The sequence below is a fragment of the Nannospalax galili genome, unplaced genomic scaffold (genome assembly GCF_000622305.1).
Source record: "Nannospalax galili isolate Female #2095 unplaced genomic scaffold, S.galili_v1.0 scaffold100, whole genome shotgun sequence".
In the NCBI taxonomy this organism is placed as follows: domain Eukaryota; kingdom Metazoa; phylum Chordata; class Mammalia; order Rodentia; family Spalacidae; genus Nannospalax; species Nannospalax galili.
In genome coordinates, this window is record NW_008352891.1 from 13,597,551 (window position 1) to 13,614,364 (window position 16,814).

The 16,814-nt window shown below is 45.5% G+C and overlaps 1 protein-coding gene across 11 annotated transcripts in view; it reads left to right on the forward strand.

The window, feature by feature from the left end:
• The window catches only part of Myt1l (myelin transcription factor 1 like), a 457,396-nt gene that overhangs the window by 363,820 nt on the left and 76,762 nt on the right, over positions 1–16,814 (forward strand). For all 11 annotated transcript variants that reach the window (XM_017802471.1, XM_008850171.2, XM_008850175.2 and 8 more), the window contains 4 exons: positions 8–115; positions 4,754–4,968; positions 12,203–12,453; positions 15,073–15,309. In XM_017802471.1, the coding sequence (XP_017657960.1) occupies positions 8–115; positions 4,754–4,968; positions 12,203–12,453; positions 15,073–15,309 (811 nt within the window). The remainder of the gene's footprint in view (positions 1–7; positions 116–4,753; positions 4,969–12,202; positions 12,454–15,072; positions 15,310–16,814) is intronic.

Below are 16,814 nucleotides of genomic sequence, written 5' to 3' on the forward strand. Positions count from 1 at the left end.
ATTGCAGCCTCTCTGGATGCCCTATTGCTGCTGCAGAGAAACTGGCAAAGGCCCAAGAAAAACACCAGAGCTGTGATGTGTCCAAGTCTAACCAGGCCTCGGACCGAGTCCTCAGGTACCCAACAGGAGTATGTCATTCATGAGGTTCAATCACAGCCCATTCCATTCACTGCATGGGTGAATTTTCTCTAGGCAGAGGAAGGCATGAGGTTAGAAAATGAGCCCTGTGCCCTCCACTGTGTGGAGCTATGTGGAAGCCCAGAGGTCAGTGTACCTGGCCTAATCGCCAATGGCCCAATGTAACTCTGTAAGTGACAGAACTAGATGTAGTAATGTACTTTGTACCCATTAGTTCATAATTCTTTGAATGCTGAATGAAAAGGAATTAGAAGTTAATAAAATGCCCAACATAATTTTATCCCGGTTTGGAGAGGGACATAACACCTGCCTGGGGATGGCACTGCTATTTTTGAAAATGGGAGAGTGATGAACGCCACACTACACGTGCCTGGAAGCTTTATGGATGAAAAGCTGTCAAAGCTGCCACCACCTTTTATCCTCAAACACCCTGGGACGTGGGTGGAAGTAGGTGGATCACCACCATTTGACACACAAGACATTCAGAGTGCAAGGGCTCATGACAGCTAACGTCACTTAGTGCTGCATGTTCAAGTGGGAAAGGCCTGAGGAACACTGGGCTAAACCCCCATTTTCCAAGTTGGGGAAGATGATTACTGGCAGAGGAAGGCATCTGCATTCCCCACAGCCTTCACATGCATCTCATGAAATCCATGATGGTCACATCACCATACGTTCTACCACCTTGCTCAGTCGCATGCTAACATCCGTGTCTCTGTGCATAAATGCTGCTGTCATCCTAAGTTATTTCTCTGGGATAAGTCACTTGAAGAAAATCACCAGGCAAGTGACAGAAATGCTTTCTTGGTCCTCATGCATTATCTCATTATTTTTTACAGTAATTATACTCCCTCTCTCCTTACGTAAGAAAGTAAAAATATTTATAGAAAATTAGAAATATTTAAGCAAAGGGAAAGTAAAAGAGCTATGATCCTTCTAGTCCACGATAATCCCTCTATGAATTCTGATTTTTCTATTCATACCAATAAAAACTCAGAAGAGCCCCAAGTCTCCCTCTAGTTTCCCCTTCACTGTCACATGCTCATTTGACAAATAATATGACTGAACACTGAACAAATTGCAAGATTCTCCTCTTCCCAAGCCACTAACCATTAGCAACATGAGGATCCACCAAAACTCCCTGATGTTATTTAAGAAATGCAAACCCTTAGCCAAAGGAAATGTGGGAAGTGTTAAGGAGGATTTGTAGCTGAAGGAATTTACTCACTTCCTTCTGCCTACTATGGCTAGATCTAAAAGCTACACAGACTTCTGTGTGCCACCCTTCCAAGACTGCTACCCTTAGGTGTGGGTGCAGGTGCAGATACAGGTGCCCACTGACCAGCTGAGGTTGGGCTTCAGTGAGAAACTCCAAGGCCCTTGAGATTGACAAGATACACCTGTAAATCAAATATCACCTCCACCCGAATGCCCAGAGCTAAGGCACACCCTCTTTGGTTATTTCTGAGGCCTTGTGATCAAGGGTCCCCCTAGGTTGATGCAGTGGAAAGCTGTATCCAGTCACAGCCAAACAGGAGGGGGTAGACCAGTAACTACACACAGGCAATCTTCCTTATGTTCCTCTGGTGGGCGTGACAGCCAGAGGAGGCAGGCCCCTAAACAGAAGACCCCTCCAGGTGTTCAGAGCACTTAGGAAGAAGCCCAAGCCAAGGTGCCCCACCTACTGCAGCTTGGGCTCTCCTGGGAGGCACTTGGTCCCTGAGCATACTTCCAGGGCTCCTGCATGCTCTCCATCCCTGGAAAGCCCACCTGGGATGTCAGGTGTGAACCTCTACAGGGCAAATATCTGTCTTGCACCTCAGTATTCTCCATGTCTCCATTCAGTGAGGTAAAAGAAGAAAGAAAAAAACCTCAAACCCACAGTAATGTAAACGGCCAAGGTAAAAAAGTCACAAAGCATTCTGGTAATAGTCCACCAAGAACCTGAGACTAGAGAATCCCTTTAGGTCATAGAGGGTTTGTAATGCACCCAGCTGCAACTGTGGCCCTCAGTGTCATCCTGGACAACTACAGGATCCTACTCTTCCCTCTGATTTGATTTGATCCTCACCTTCCCGAAGCTTAGGGTCCAATACCTCCTGGCCTTGCCACCAGGTGAACAAGGAGGTTGCCAAGCCAAGTAAGGTCAGATCCCCCCACCTTCCTGCCTCCTCCTGCTTAGACTCTGAAGGGCTTTGTCCTGAAATGTTCTCATCCCATCCTGGGTCTTAACCTTAAAATGTTACCTATTCTGCAATACTTTCTACTGCTGACAAGTACAGACCCTTCCAACACTTGGACTTCACATAATTCCACATCTCACCTGAACTTTGACAAAGGCTAGAGCTTCATGCATTTGTGGAACCCCATCCTGACTAGCAAAATCTCCCCAAATGGAAGCCTATCAACTGCTATACTACTTTGTATTGATGAAATCAAGACAAGTTAGTTGGTAATTTGAGGAACTGAGTATTTTATCATACTGTGTCATTATAAAAGTGGCATAGGTGTGCTACTGAGCAGAGTATAAAGGCCAGGTCAGTTGGGGGGCATGGCTCTGTGGCAAAGCATCTGCCTAGAATCCACCAGTGACGGGTTAAGGATGGCTCAGTTGTAAAGTGCCTGCCTAGCACACACAAGGCACCACACAAAAAAATAAAAAATAAAAGATGATTTATTTTCCTTTTTAAAAATCTAGTTATCCATATCTTATAACTATTCTATAAACAAATATAAATTTATGAGCTAGCCAAATGAGGAAATAGTTTATATGGATGGCTAGTGTCCCAATTTATAATAGCAAAAGATTCTGAAAGAAAATGTTCAATAATGTAACATTCATGATTCTAATACCAAATAATTATTAAGAGCTGCTTTTAAAGCCCAATCAACTAAAAAATATGGAAAATGCCATGTGAAATCAGGGGCAAAATATTTTAAATTTTAAATCCTATTTAAATGAATATTAGCTTAGCCAGAAAAACTACACCAGAACTTAGTTTTAAACTTGAAAGAATTACAGTAATTTTTTAGCAGTTTTTGTATTTTTAAATATGTTTTTCCAATGAATTGGAAAGAAGACACCCAAACAAGTCAGGAAGGGTACAGGACAAGTCTCCCAGAGACAACCCTAGGGCCAGACAGAATATCGTTTAACAGCCTGCTTTCGTACACCTCACACCTGCTGTGGCATTGCCATAACCCTCGACAGCTATCATTTCACCTGCAGCTGGGATCCAGGCAGTGTTCTCAGCTGAGCACCCAGGCTGTCTCTCGGTGAGGTGCAGGCAGTATTCCATGCTGAGGTATGGGCAATATTTCTGGTGAAGGAACAGGCACTATTTCTGAGTGAAGTACTGTCAGTGTTTCCGGCTAAGGAATAGGCAGCATTTCCAACTAAGGTAGGGGAATGTGGTGGTGGAGGTACATGCAGTGTTTCCGGCTGAGCAATAGACAGTATATCCAGTGGAGGGACAAGCAGTGTTATGGGGTGATGAACCTACAGTATTTCCAAGTGAGGTATGGGCAGTATCTAGGTCTGATGCCCCTGAGCAAGAAACTGGCTCTCACTGAACTGTGAGGGAGCAATAATACATGGGTTCGCCACATTTTGTCTTTCCTACTAAAACATCCATCTTCCTTGGGACCTTATTTTTAAAACATTTTACGTAAGCCAGAAAGAGAATGATCAGTAAATTATCCTGAAATTTGGGGTTTTTTAAAAATAAATACACTGTGCAAAAATAGTGTTGATATCGAAATGCCTGCAGGTGTTTTTGTAAATACTTTACCTTACAAAAAGTTAGAAATAATGACTGATAAGACTGCAGCATGCCATGTGTAAACACAGATCCATATCTAGTTTACAGAACAAGGTGGTCAAGAGTATATAAGGAAACCTTGGAACACCTTCTTTGTATGCCTTAAGTGATTGCCAATAAAAAGTCCAAGATTTCCACTTATGACATAGGTATCCATATGCACACAAAACAGGGCAGAGGTAAAGAAATAATAATCAAATGTTCCCCCACTCAAATACTTTATTCCAAAATCTGAAATGGAAGACTACAAGACAACAGTGTTGAAAGAATGTGTGAGTGTTTGACCACACACAGTTTCCTACCAGGCCATTTCCTACCTGTCCAGCTTGATAAATTCTGACCTAGTTTAGTCTCAGTCTACAACCCCAAGAGTGTTTATTGCCTCTTATTTTTGAGGAAGTTTTCCCATGAATGCATGTCATTTTGTCTGATTGCCTCTTCTTTGAAACAGCCATAGAGACAATGCCTGTATGTCGGATTCTTCCCCAACCTCCTGACACGTCTTCATCGTAGACACCAGTCCTCCTGGAAGTGAGAGAAAAGGCAAAAACATATTTTAAATATTTTATTTTTTGTCCTTTTATCTCCAATGTTGACTTTTAGACAGATACTTTATTTGGAACTGTATAATTAAAACAGACTGTCTTTTTTTCAGGATCCTGAAGTTGTAATCTATGAAAGCTCCCAAATCTTTGATTCATGCAGGAAATCAGATGTGTTAGCATAGACATGGATTGTGTTGCGTGCACAGCTATGCGAAAACAAGCTGTTGTTTGTTGTCTGTTTATTTCCAGGCCAATGTGCTTTGTCAAGCAGCTCGAGATTCCTCAGTATGGCTACAGAAACAATGTCCCCACAACCACACCACGCTCCAACCTGGCCAAGGAGCTTGAGAAATATTCCAAGACTTCGTTTGAATACAACAGTTACGACAACCATACTTATGGCAAGAGAGCCATAGCTCCCAAGGTGCAAACCAGGGACATATCCCCCAAAGGATATGACGATGGTAGGAGGTGCACACTCTTATACATGAGAGACACGTTGCCATTGATGATGTTGTTGTTGTGTGTATCCATGTCCTACAGGTCAGCTCTGTATGGCTGTATTTGTGCTCACTCAGTGGGTGCCAAAGACACCGCACACATGGCAGGACCCTGTGCTGCAGGCCCCCAGGGGGGGCAGGTAGACACACCTTGGCTAGAAGGGACACAGTTTTCTGCAGTGACTCCCAGAATGGCCTCTGGCTCCTTGTAGGATATAGAGACGCCCTGGGCTCTCTGTGTTTTGTGGTGTAGCTGAGCTGTGACCCTTTTCTAATAAGCTTCTTTTAAATAGTTGCCTGAGACAAGTCACACAAGAAGAGCCAGACAGAGCTCTTTTGTGAAGCTCCACAATTCCAGTGCTCTCCATCTTGGATGTGCATTAGAAGCCTCTGGGGAGATAGCTTAGCTCAAGTTCTATGCCTAGGTTGCACCCCAGACCAATTAAACTGGGATCCCTGGGGTTCCTCTGTGCACTGGAATTTCTTAAAAGCTATCTGGGACTTTGCATGCAGCCATGACTGATGCCTTCCACCCAGCCAACCTACTGAGCAAGCCAGGCCTGAGTTCCTTCTGAATCTGGGGGACAGGGAGGAAGTCAGCTTCAGTGTGGGCCACCTGACCCTGAGACCTCTGCATGACAGGCTGTCTTCTTAGGACTGCACCAATAACCCACAGGTCACCTGATGACTTCAAAGTCTCACTTGGTGCCCTCTGATTCTGGAGGGAAAAGGACTTCTAAAGATTTGGGGCCCCTCTCTAAAAAAGATACTTAAAGGTATACACACATAAGAAGAATATTTAAATGAAAGGTCCAGGTAGTTCAGAAAACCTCGAACAGTTCAACAGGAGCTGCTGCATGTCTTTCTAAGCTATGTTCTTACAGTGATAACAGGTAATTTTTTTTGTGAATGAGATTTAATATTTCATTGATGTGCCACATATTGACCATCAATAGGTATCAGACACACAGATACAAGTAGTACAAAGGCATGGCTTATAATATCATGGAAAGAATTATTTTGCTTTGTGTCTATTTGGTAATAATTACTTGCCAGTGTCAAGTGTGCTCTAATTTTATTCACTCAGTTGCAAGTCAAGGATCTAAAAGAAATTATGTTCACACAGATGAAGATGCTATTGACAGACTTTCCCATTCGCTGACATCTCATGATGATTTGATTCATCTTTTCAGTAGATGTTCATTTTCACATTCCTATTTCAAGGCTATTCTGAATGGTCTAATCTCTTTTCACTGCTTCTAGCCTTAGCATACAGGGGACTCCTAGATTGAGTCCCAGCCAGCCATGGTATCTTAGCTCCACAAACCCTTTCCTGGTCTGGAAGTGATTCTGCTTGTGCTACCTGAGCCCTGCTTTTACAAGCTACAGAGTCCCATACCAATGAAACTTCCAGTGCATTCACTCCTTTGAGAAGGGCTGAGGGGATAAGAGCTCCTCGGGGCTACTTTGGTGGTCAGTGGAGATGAGGTGGTATGTGGATGCTCTTTTCCCACCATAAAGATAGGAACAAATGTAATATTTACTGGTACTAAGTCTCTCAAGCTCAGACAGATACCTGTCTTGCAAACATAGGCTGAGCATACTCAGTTAAACCCCAGCATTAGATCTTCAGGAAACTAAGAAAAAAGTAAGTTCAGTCTTCTACCATGGATTTCTGAGGAAGCAAACCAAAGCTCTAGTTCTGCCCCACTGTCTCAGCTGGCAGACTATAGGGAGGTCAAGGAAGAGCCCACCCTGGACAAGGTTCCTGAGTCTTGGCAGAGTTAGGGGATCTGGCTTAGGGGAGGCATCCCTGTGCCTGGGCATCAAGTAGTAGATCCCAATACTGTGGTAGCACCCCCTTGTTTTCCACCAGCCTTCTTTCAGGAGCACAAGGAATAGAGCCCTGATCTTAAAGAAACCAGAGCCTCTGGCCTAATATAGAAACCTAACGTTCTTAGAGAACAGTAGCAGCGGCTAGAGGTGCAGAATGGAGGTCTAGACCTCTTCCCAGGCCTGGACATCATCTCTTAACCTACCTAGCCTCTCCTGGAACCCAAAAGCTTTCCTTCAACCACTTGCCTCCCCCAGACACCTTACCAGTGGTTGCTACCTCTCTGTCTGTTGCTACCACTTGGTCTTTCCTTCTGGGCAGAAGGTTCAGAGATGAAATGAAAATTACAATAGCATGAAGCATGCTCACGCACAGGGAAGCAGGTCCATTCCAGCTGAAAGATTGTGTAAGTCCCACCAAATGGCAGATTATACACTCAGTCCCAAAGCTGAACTAGGCTTTATGTGCAGGCAAGGGCACACTTGGGTTCGGAAGGGTACAGGTGGCCTGGAGAGGTCAGAGGTTCAACTGTAAGGGCTGCTGAGGAAACAGCCCTATCATGCTGTATGTCACATTGTGGCTCAGATAGGAAGAGGATGGTGTGTGTGAGCATTATGGAGGGGGAGGGAGAGAGACAGTGTGGCCTAGAAGTATGAGGCCAGACCCTCACCCATGTCAAATGGGAGCTAACATGCTCCTATGTTACTAAATAGTTAAAGAGATAAAAGAATGTCTTCTGAAGTGGAAATGATATGAAATTTTAAATCCTATATCCATAGTTGCAGGCCCATGGCCACCTTCCTGCTTACCTGTGGTCCGGGCTGCTGTTCAGTTCAAAAATGCAGCCCAAGACTTAGAATGACACCTGCTCAGAAACTCAGATACTTCCCATCAGGACCTTTGCTGGTCTGGTGTAAGTCTTCTGTGCTGCACCTGGGGGCACACACCACCACCTTGGGTTTGCTGGAACTGGTTGCTTCCCAGGACCACTATGGCTCCCTCTTGTGGCTCTTCCCTTTGACTCCTCCCTCTTCCCTAAGCTCTGACCTCTGATTACATATAAGCCTTCTCCTGCCTCTCAAATGCCAGTCCACTCTCTGGACCTGCCCTCTCACCTTAGCCCAGACCCCAGAATGCCCTAGACACCTGCATCAGGCAGCTGGTCCACCAACCCAGGTCTTGACATTAATCCTCTGGGGCATAGATTTCCCTGCCTTCCATAGCCATCTATGGAACTAGCTTTTCTTCCTGCTACCTGAAAACCCTTCTCCCAGGCCTACTCTGCCAGGGTCCTGCAGCAGCTCCCAGAGTGTACCCACCTTGTTAGATTCTGTGGCCACCCTCTAGCCCACTCCAGTAGCCTTCCCCAGTCCTTTGCAGTGTAGCTCTGTCCCATCCCTGGGTCACTTCACCCATGAGCACACAGGTCTTTTAGCTCCCAGTGGACAAATTGCCTCATGCTCAGAATCTCCAGACCTTGCCTTGCAGGATGGGCCGGACAGGCAGTAGCCACACAGAAGGGACTCAACAGAGGTAGAAATCAAGCCCCTCTGCAGTCCTGGCCCCCCAAGACTACGCTACAGTAGGGCCATGATTCCCCTGGCGGATTCTGCATCCTCATCTCTGCCTGTTGGTGGTGAATGATGTAGAAGGTGAAAGCCAAGGGGACCAGCTCCGCCTTGTAAAAGCACTCACTTTAGTGACAGGTGTCCCCTGTATGCCGTCTGTCTGGTTTTCATGGAAATTCACCGTTGTACAGACATGTATCTATTCCCCAAAGGAAACTAAAAATGCAGAAGCAACGGGCCTTCTCCCCAAAGCTTAAGAATTTCATAAGCAGAGTAGGCTGCCGAGGAAGTTCTAGCTGTAGGACTTGTGTTGGTTTTGCCTTTAGGATTTTAAATCTTTGAAGGCAGCCATGTTTGGTCCTAGGAATCCATGCTACTGTCCTGTCTTCTGCAGAGGTGGCAGTGTGGCTGCCTGCCTGTCAGACACTGGTGGCCTCTGGGGAGAAGCCCTTCATTCTCACTTCTCATCATCTTCTGAAATAGACCTTTTTGCTGAGGGAAAAGAAAATATTTTTTGTTATTACTAAGCTGCTCTTTGACAAAGTTGGGCATTGGCTAGACATGGGAGAAGTCAGTGACGGGCACCTGGGCTGAACACCTGCTATGAAGCACTGAACACTTCACTATCTCAGCACTATGACTGACAGCTGTCCTAAGTGTGGCTGAGTAACAGAGACTGGCATTTCAGTGGACGTCACAAGCAGGCAGAATTAGCGGGATGAACGGCACTGCTTTCCTGGACAATTTAAAGTACAGGCGCACTGCATTTCGTTCTGCGTAAAACAAAACTCACTGTCTATACACAGCATGGGGACTGATGCAGACAGGAATAGTACCCTGGGTGCTTGGGTGAGTTATGGAAATGGACATGTGTGTGGAGAAGGTACTGACAGTTCAGTCACCTGCCCTTATACATTGTCCACTTGCCTTAATCCAGACATCATCTCCATAACTTACACCACCACAGGAAAAGTACACGCCTTGCCATGTTTACGCTTATAACTTCAAGATAATGGAAAGTGTTCAAAGTAAAATGGGAGAAAAACAATCATTAGATTCATTTTACCAAAATGTTGCCTGCAGGTGTAACATTTTTGAACAGATGGAATGCTGGGGCAGACCAGGACACCTGCCTCCCGAACTGCAGCCCAGGTACTTCTCTGAATCTGCTGCCTGCCCTTGAGCAGCCTCAATGTGTACATCTGTGAGATGGGCACACAGGGACATCCACAGGGAGATGGAGAGCAAGAGCACCTGGTTTCCCCAGCCTGCGGGGCAGTCACCATGGGGCAGGATGCTGCAGGATGTAGCTGAAATCCAGAGACATCTGCAAGCTCTCCCCTAACTCTGTGCCACACATCTGAGTGGGGCCATTCTGCAGTACTGAAAGGGGACTCCACACCGTGGTTCTGTCACAGCCCACCTCCGTTGGCTGCAGTTTGTTCTGTAGAATTGTTTTTTAAGAAATCTCTTTTTTTTTTTTTCCCCAGTATCAGTGGCTACCCTTCCCTAGTTACAGAACAAAACCTGGGTAAACTGTGCTGGTGAATGCCTGGATACCAGCACTTTGTTAGATAGGGGCAGGAGGCTTTTCAGGTCTAGGCCAGCCTGAGCTACATAGTGAGACCCTGTCTCAAAAACAACTTCATAGGTGGTGTTTAATTTTCCACTATTTTAATGCTCATAAGTTTTATTATTATTTTGTATTTTTATTTTATGCATACAAGTGTTTTGCCTGGATGTGTGCAAAGGTACCACATGCCTGTAATGCCCACAGAGGCAGAAGAGGGTGTTTGATCCCCTAGAACTGGAGTTAAAGACAGTTGTTAGCTACCATGTGGGGACTGGGAACTGAACCCGGGAGCTCTATTGGAGTAGCACATGCTCTTAACCTCTGAGCCATCTCTCTAGCCCATGCTCCTATTTTTAACAAAGAATTTAATGATGCAGAATCACAAACTTGAGCCCATATCTAGAACATTGCAAAACATGGCAGGCAGTGGCCCAGCATAGCCCCCAATGCCCCTGGGCAGGCCTCTGCCCTGTCGCTCCCAGTCGCTCCCTCACCGTCTCAGGTGTCTCCCTCAGGTGTGTCTCCCTCAGGTATATGCTGTGCTTTCTCTAAAGCCATACATGCAGTTCTGCCACCATGCTAAGGGAGAGAGGAGAGTCAGCAAACGTGACCCCTGGCCCCTCACCTACCCAGTGCAGGAGTTGTCTCCTGCGCTGCCCTGAGGTGGAGCAGCACAGCAGGAGGAACAGTGTGTCCAGGTGGCTGGTTGCTCTCCATGAGCTATGTTGGAAGCTGACCTCCTGTCCCTGGGAAGGAATCTGATGACAGTTGCTGTGTAGTTTATTTTCTGGTATTTGGCTTGGGGCTGAGATGAGAATGGGGTGGTCACTCTCTCCCTGTGATCTGGTCATCATGGCTTTGTCTGAAATAAACTGAGTTCTATTAAAATGTTTCTCCAGTAGCATACCTCTCCTAAGTCTTGACAGGACAGCCTTTAGTCCACACTCACCTTACCAGAGGGAGCCATTTAATTCATATTCTTCCTTTTTGTTTGGGAATAACTTCTTAGTATGGCTTGTAAACCCCATGTTAGCTGTGTGAGAAGGTTTTGGAGTTTGTCTTGTTTACTTCTTCGTATTTGGAAGAAAACTGCCAAGGTCAGGTTCCGAGTACAGGGCAGCTGATGGAGAGCAGTGGCTGGCTACAAGGCCCCTCACAGCCAAAGTTACAGTTCCCAAAAGAAACACCAGTGTGGCTGTTGCTTATGAGGGCAAAGTGGCCCTAAATACAGCCTCAGCTCAGGCCAAGCTGGTCCATGTGTAGCCCCTCTCCCAGTGGCCAATCTCTGCTCCCTCTGTGGTTCCCTTTAAATAATTCCTCACTGAGGGTGTGGGCTGGGGGTCCTCTATGTGGAATATCTAGTTCTGGTGGAAATGAACATCCTGTGACCTTAACTGGCAGTGATTTTGTATTAGTGAAAAGGGCCCATCCTAATAAATCAACCATTCAGATATTTTCTCATGCATGTACAGAAGGAGACTGTTAAGCAGTCCCTGAAAATTAACCTTTGTTCCTAAGTGCCTGCTGGCTATTCATGACAATACTGGCATAAATGAATGCAAGGTGGCTGCAAAAGAAGATCCCCTGCAGGCAGATGTAGAGGGCTAGGGTACACTCTGGTGTCCCGCACTTACCAGGGACAGATCCATGTCCTCAACCACATGCCAAGCTCAGTCTCTCTAGAAGCCTATATGAGAAATACAGAATGGGGTGCTTGGCTCTCACACTGTCTGGTGTTCATGTCCCACCAGTAGGTTTACTTCCCAAATTCCATGGTCCCCACAGCTCCACTGGCGGTTTTCAGGCCTGTAGGAATCTGGGTCACCTTCAGAGGGAATAATGAACCCCAGTTGGCATCTGAAGCCCCAGATGACTGGAAGCAGTGGTCAGCCTTTTGATGGAAGAGTGAACTGCCAAAGGAGTCAGTTCCGCTTTGTTAACCAGGCTAGACCATCAGCCACTTCCAGCAGCCAAGTCCTGTGTCCTACCCAAGTGGGATGCTGCAGCGTGCATGGGCAACCTGTCAAAGAAAGGGTGATCCTCTCCCAGGGTTGCCCCAATTCTCTGCTCATTCAAACATGCACAGTGCTAAAAGGGACAGAAACTGGACTGTTCATGAATAATCCCTATTGCTGTGTGTTTAAAGATGGGTGGTTTGGGGACCAACTGTGTGTCCAGTATCCTGAGTGCAGGGCCTGACCACACTGTCCTCTGTCTCCACAGCCAAGCGGTACTGCAAGAACGCCAGCCCCAGCAGCAGCACCACCAGCAGCTACGCGCCCAGCAGCAGCAGCAACCTCAGCTGTGGTGGCGGAAGCAGTGCCAGCAGCACGTGTAGCAAGAGCAGCTTCGACTACACACATGACATGGAGGCTGCACACATGGCAGCCACAGCCATCCTCAACCTGTCCACACGATGCCGCGAGATGCCACAGAACCTGTCCACCAAGCCACAGGACCTGTGCACCACCCGGGTAGGCCCAGTGCCCAAGTCATGTCTGTTGGGAACCAGCTATGTCTGTGTGCCCAATACTGGCCACTGCCAGCTCTGTAGCCCAGTGTCTTCTGCCCACTGGGCAGGTACCTTGGTTTTCTCCCACTCCAACCCATGCCTGGGCTATTAGCACAGCGATCATACTGTCTTCATGACATCACAGCTGCTTGTACAGAGCACATAAAACCAAACAGTGGTGCAGCTTGACATTTAACAAGAAAGCTTGATAACAGCACCGTCAGATAAACTTGGGACTGCCTCTTCATCACATACCCAGGACAGGGGAGCAGAGAGGTGACAAATGACTGCATACTTGGTTATCCATAGTTACAGCCAGTACTGTGAGCTCAGTACTGCCCCATCCATTGTTTCTTATTTTTATTTACATTTTTAAAGATTTATTATCTGTTTTTATTTTATCCATGTGTTTTGTCTGCATGCATGTATGTGTACCACATGTATACAGGAGCAATGGAGACCAGAAGAGGGTGACAGAGCCACCAAGTGGGTGCTAGGAACTGCATCAGGGTCCTCTACAGAGTAGCAAGCACTCTTAACTGCTGAGCCATCATTTTTTAAAAAATACCTTGTTTATTATTTTTATTTTATGAGTATGAGAGTATTGCCGGCATGTGTGTAAGTGCATCCATGTCATGCAATGCACACAGAGGTCAGAAGAGGGCATCTGATTCTCCTGGAACTGAAGTTAGATATAGTTGTTAGCCACCATGTGGGTGCTGGGGATTAAACCCAGGTCCTTTGCAAGAGCAGCCAGTACTCTTAACCACTGAGCCTTCTCTCCAACTCTGAGCCATCTTTTTAATTTGTTAATTTTATGTATGTGCACATGTGGAGATGCATGCACATCTTGGTTCACGTGTGAAGGGCAAAGGAGAGCTGGCAGGGCTGGTTGTCTCCTTCCATCGTGTAGGGCTTTATCATTTGCTCATTGCAGCATTGTTTGTGCTGAGAGCAGGAAAGGAAGACTTTGGGATGAGCAGAGAAGAGAGTAGCCTGCCCAGGGCTCTAAGCAGAAAGCGTGCCTGGTAGGCCACAGAAAGCCTACACAAACTGTCTACCTGTCATCCACATAAACAAAGATCACCTCCTGAGTGACTGAAGGCACTGGGCATGTGCCACAGGCCCAGAGCAGACAGTGGTTGTCATAAATAATTATCATTTATATGAGTGGAGAAAGGTCAGTCACCTTACATTTGTAAATGCTTTCCATTCTGTGATACTTTTTACTCCTCAGTCGTGGAGCAGTGTCAGGGGCATGCACTCTCCATGGTCATCAGGGCTGCTGAAATGCAAGGCTGGCACAGAACTGATCCCTCCCTGTAAGAATAAAACACAGGAATACAACCTGGGGTTGTCTAGTTTTTCATTTTCTTAAAATTATGCTAAGATTGAGAGAATGACTCCAATATCATGTAATCTAAATTAATCTCAAAGCTTCAAATCTGCAATGTTTGACAGAGTTCAGGCATAACAACACTGTAAAATGGATGCAGGACACAGCTCCAAGAACAGGATTACTGTCTGTGTGCCTTCCACCTGCCAGATACCCAGAGGGATGGGTGGCTGATCATCAGAGGCTGCTGAAGGTCACACGTTTGCTGGGAAAATGAAGGGTTATTGGGATACTTTAACTTTCCTTTCTCATCACCCTCTGCATGCCCTTACTTTCCCTCTGCTAGCAAAGTAAACTCAGAAGAGCTTAGCATATTTAACAGCATCACCATGTTTTTTAAATGTCTTACTGTTAACCCTTTAAGCCTCCATTGGCTGGATTGTGGATGTGGGGCTACCCAGAGCATCTTGGAGCAGAATCTCCATAGCAAGGCCTTGGGAACTGGGATGTGTACTTTCTGTCTTGAAGTGGAAATCCCTTGACTCTGGATTTTATGTCAGAAGAAATATTTTAGTTCCTTTTCTGTGCTTCCTTTGTCCTTTACCTTTCCTTTTCCTTCTGTCTAATCTGGAATTACTGAAATCAGTGAAACTAGAGGAAAAAAATAGCTTAATTATGTCATGGATGGATGGTGGTCCATCATGGATGGGTGGATGGATGGATGATAGATGGAAGAGATATGGATGAAAGGATGGATGGATACATGGATGAATGGATGGACAGATGAATGGATATAGATAGATGGGTACAGTGTGGATATTTACATGGATGGATGTATGGATAGATGGATAGATGAATGGTGGATAGATGGAGGGTGGATGGATAAATGGATAGATGGATGGATGATGGATAGATGAGTGCAAGGTATATAGATACATGGATGGATGGATGGATGGATGGATGGATGGACGGATGGATGGTGGATAGATGAATGGAGGTAGATGGATACATGAATGAATAGATGAATAGCTGGATGGATCTTTTCAGCAATTCCTCAAGTAAGCCTTGGGTAGCAGACACATGTTAAGAGATCATGATGGTTCACCTGGGAGTTAATATTATTGAGGCAGAAGTGAGCATTTCTAGGTGAACTCAATCTTGCCTGAAGATGGTCTTTAGTCCTGGAGGACCAAAAGGGTTACAAGGCAGTCAGGCCCTCTGGATTATATATCTTTCTGCCAACAGAATCCAGACATGGAGGTGGATGAGAATGGTACCCTGGATCTGAGCATGAACAAACAGAGGCCACGAGATAGCTGCTGCCCAGTCCTAACCCCCCTGGAGCCCATGTCCCCCCAGCAGCAGGCGGTGATGAGCAACCGGTGCTTCCAGCTGAGTGAGGGAGACTGCTGGGACTTGCCAGTGGACTACACCAAAATGAAGCCCAGACGGATAGATGAGGATGACCCCAAAGAAATTACCGTAAGTCATCCTTGCCCCCTACCTGTGTTTGCTGTGAGACAAAGAGGGGGCCTCGTGGAAAGACACATCATTTGCAGGCGCCTCAAGGGAAATTTTTTTTTCCTCAAATGTGACCTTTACCTGGCAAGGACTTAGAAAACATTTTTAATTGATCAAAAGAGATGTGTGACTGAGATTGATTTGAAAAAAACAAACTATGGACTCTTTCAGATTTTACTTTCTAACAAAATGAGCTTTGTTACAAATGATTCCTCTTGGGGCTGGAGAGATAGCTCAGCAGTTAAGAGCACTGGCTGCTTTTGGAGAGGATCCAGGATGGATTCCCAGAACCCACACAGTAGATAACAACCATTTGTAACTCCAATTCCAGGGGATCCAATGCCCTATTCTGACCTCCATGGGCATAGCACAACACAGGTGCACTTATCTACATGCAGGCGATATGCTCATACACATAAAAAATAAAAATAATAAATAAAATATTTGTAAAAACAAATGATTCCTCTAGGAAAATGCATAAATAACATACTATTTTATTTTCAAACAAAACACTACTCTGTTTCCCTTGCTGGTAGAGAACATGAGAGTCTTAAACACTTAAACATTTTAATTGTTACAGGCCTGTACCTCAGCATGGGGGACCTGAAGCAGGAAGAGTTCCAGGCCAACCTGCTCCTTATACTGAGACCCTGTCTCATTTAAAACAAAAAAAAAAAGAAAGAAAATTTATTAAATGTGTGCTACTAATAAGCTTACTCAAATATTCACACTATCCTTCTTGAATAATTTACCATAGTTCACTCTGGCTCCTTGTTTATGACAATATTTCTAAAATGCCTCTCTCAAGAACTTATTTTTGAAATAGTTTGAATTCTCAGATTCAGGTTACTAATATAATACATCAGAGGCTAAAAGATGGAGGTTTCTCTCTCTCTCTCTTTCTCTCTCTCTCTCTCGCTTGTGTGTGTGTGTGTGTGTGTGTGTGTGTGTGTGTGTGTGTACACACATACAGGTATACCCACATGCAGAGGCCAGAATAGGAAGCCAGGTGTTTTCCTCTGTCACTTTATGCCTTATTGCTTTGAGACAGGGTCTCACTGAACAGAAATTCACCCTTTTGACTAGGCTCACTCACCTATGAGCTCTCAGGATTCACCTGTCTTCTCCCACAGTGCTGGTTTCAGGCACATGCAGCCATACCTGGCTTCTTATGAGGCTGCTTGGGATTCAAACTCAGGTCCCCATGCTTGCAGAGCAGGTAGTCTTACCCACTAAGCCATCTCCCCAGCCCCAAAGATTCTTTTTTCTTTATTGGACTTTTTCTTTAATGTTCAAATCTGAAAATTCTGACTTCTTCCTCATCTACTTCAAAATGAAGAAAAATATGGGTACAATAAGGAGACACCATCAAGCCAAACATGGGGGTGGGAAAGAAACATGAGGTCCAGGAACTGCTGGAGAAGCCTTGCCTACAAAAATATAAATAGATGATAGATAGATAGATA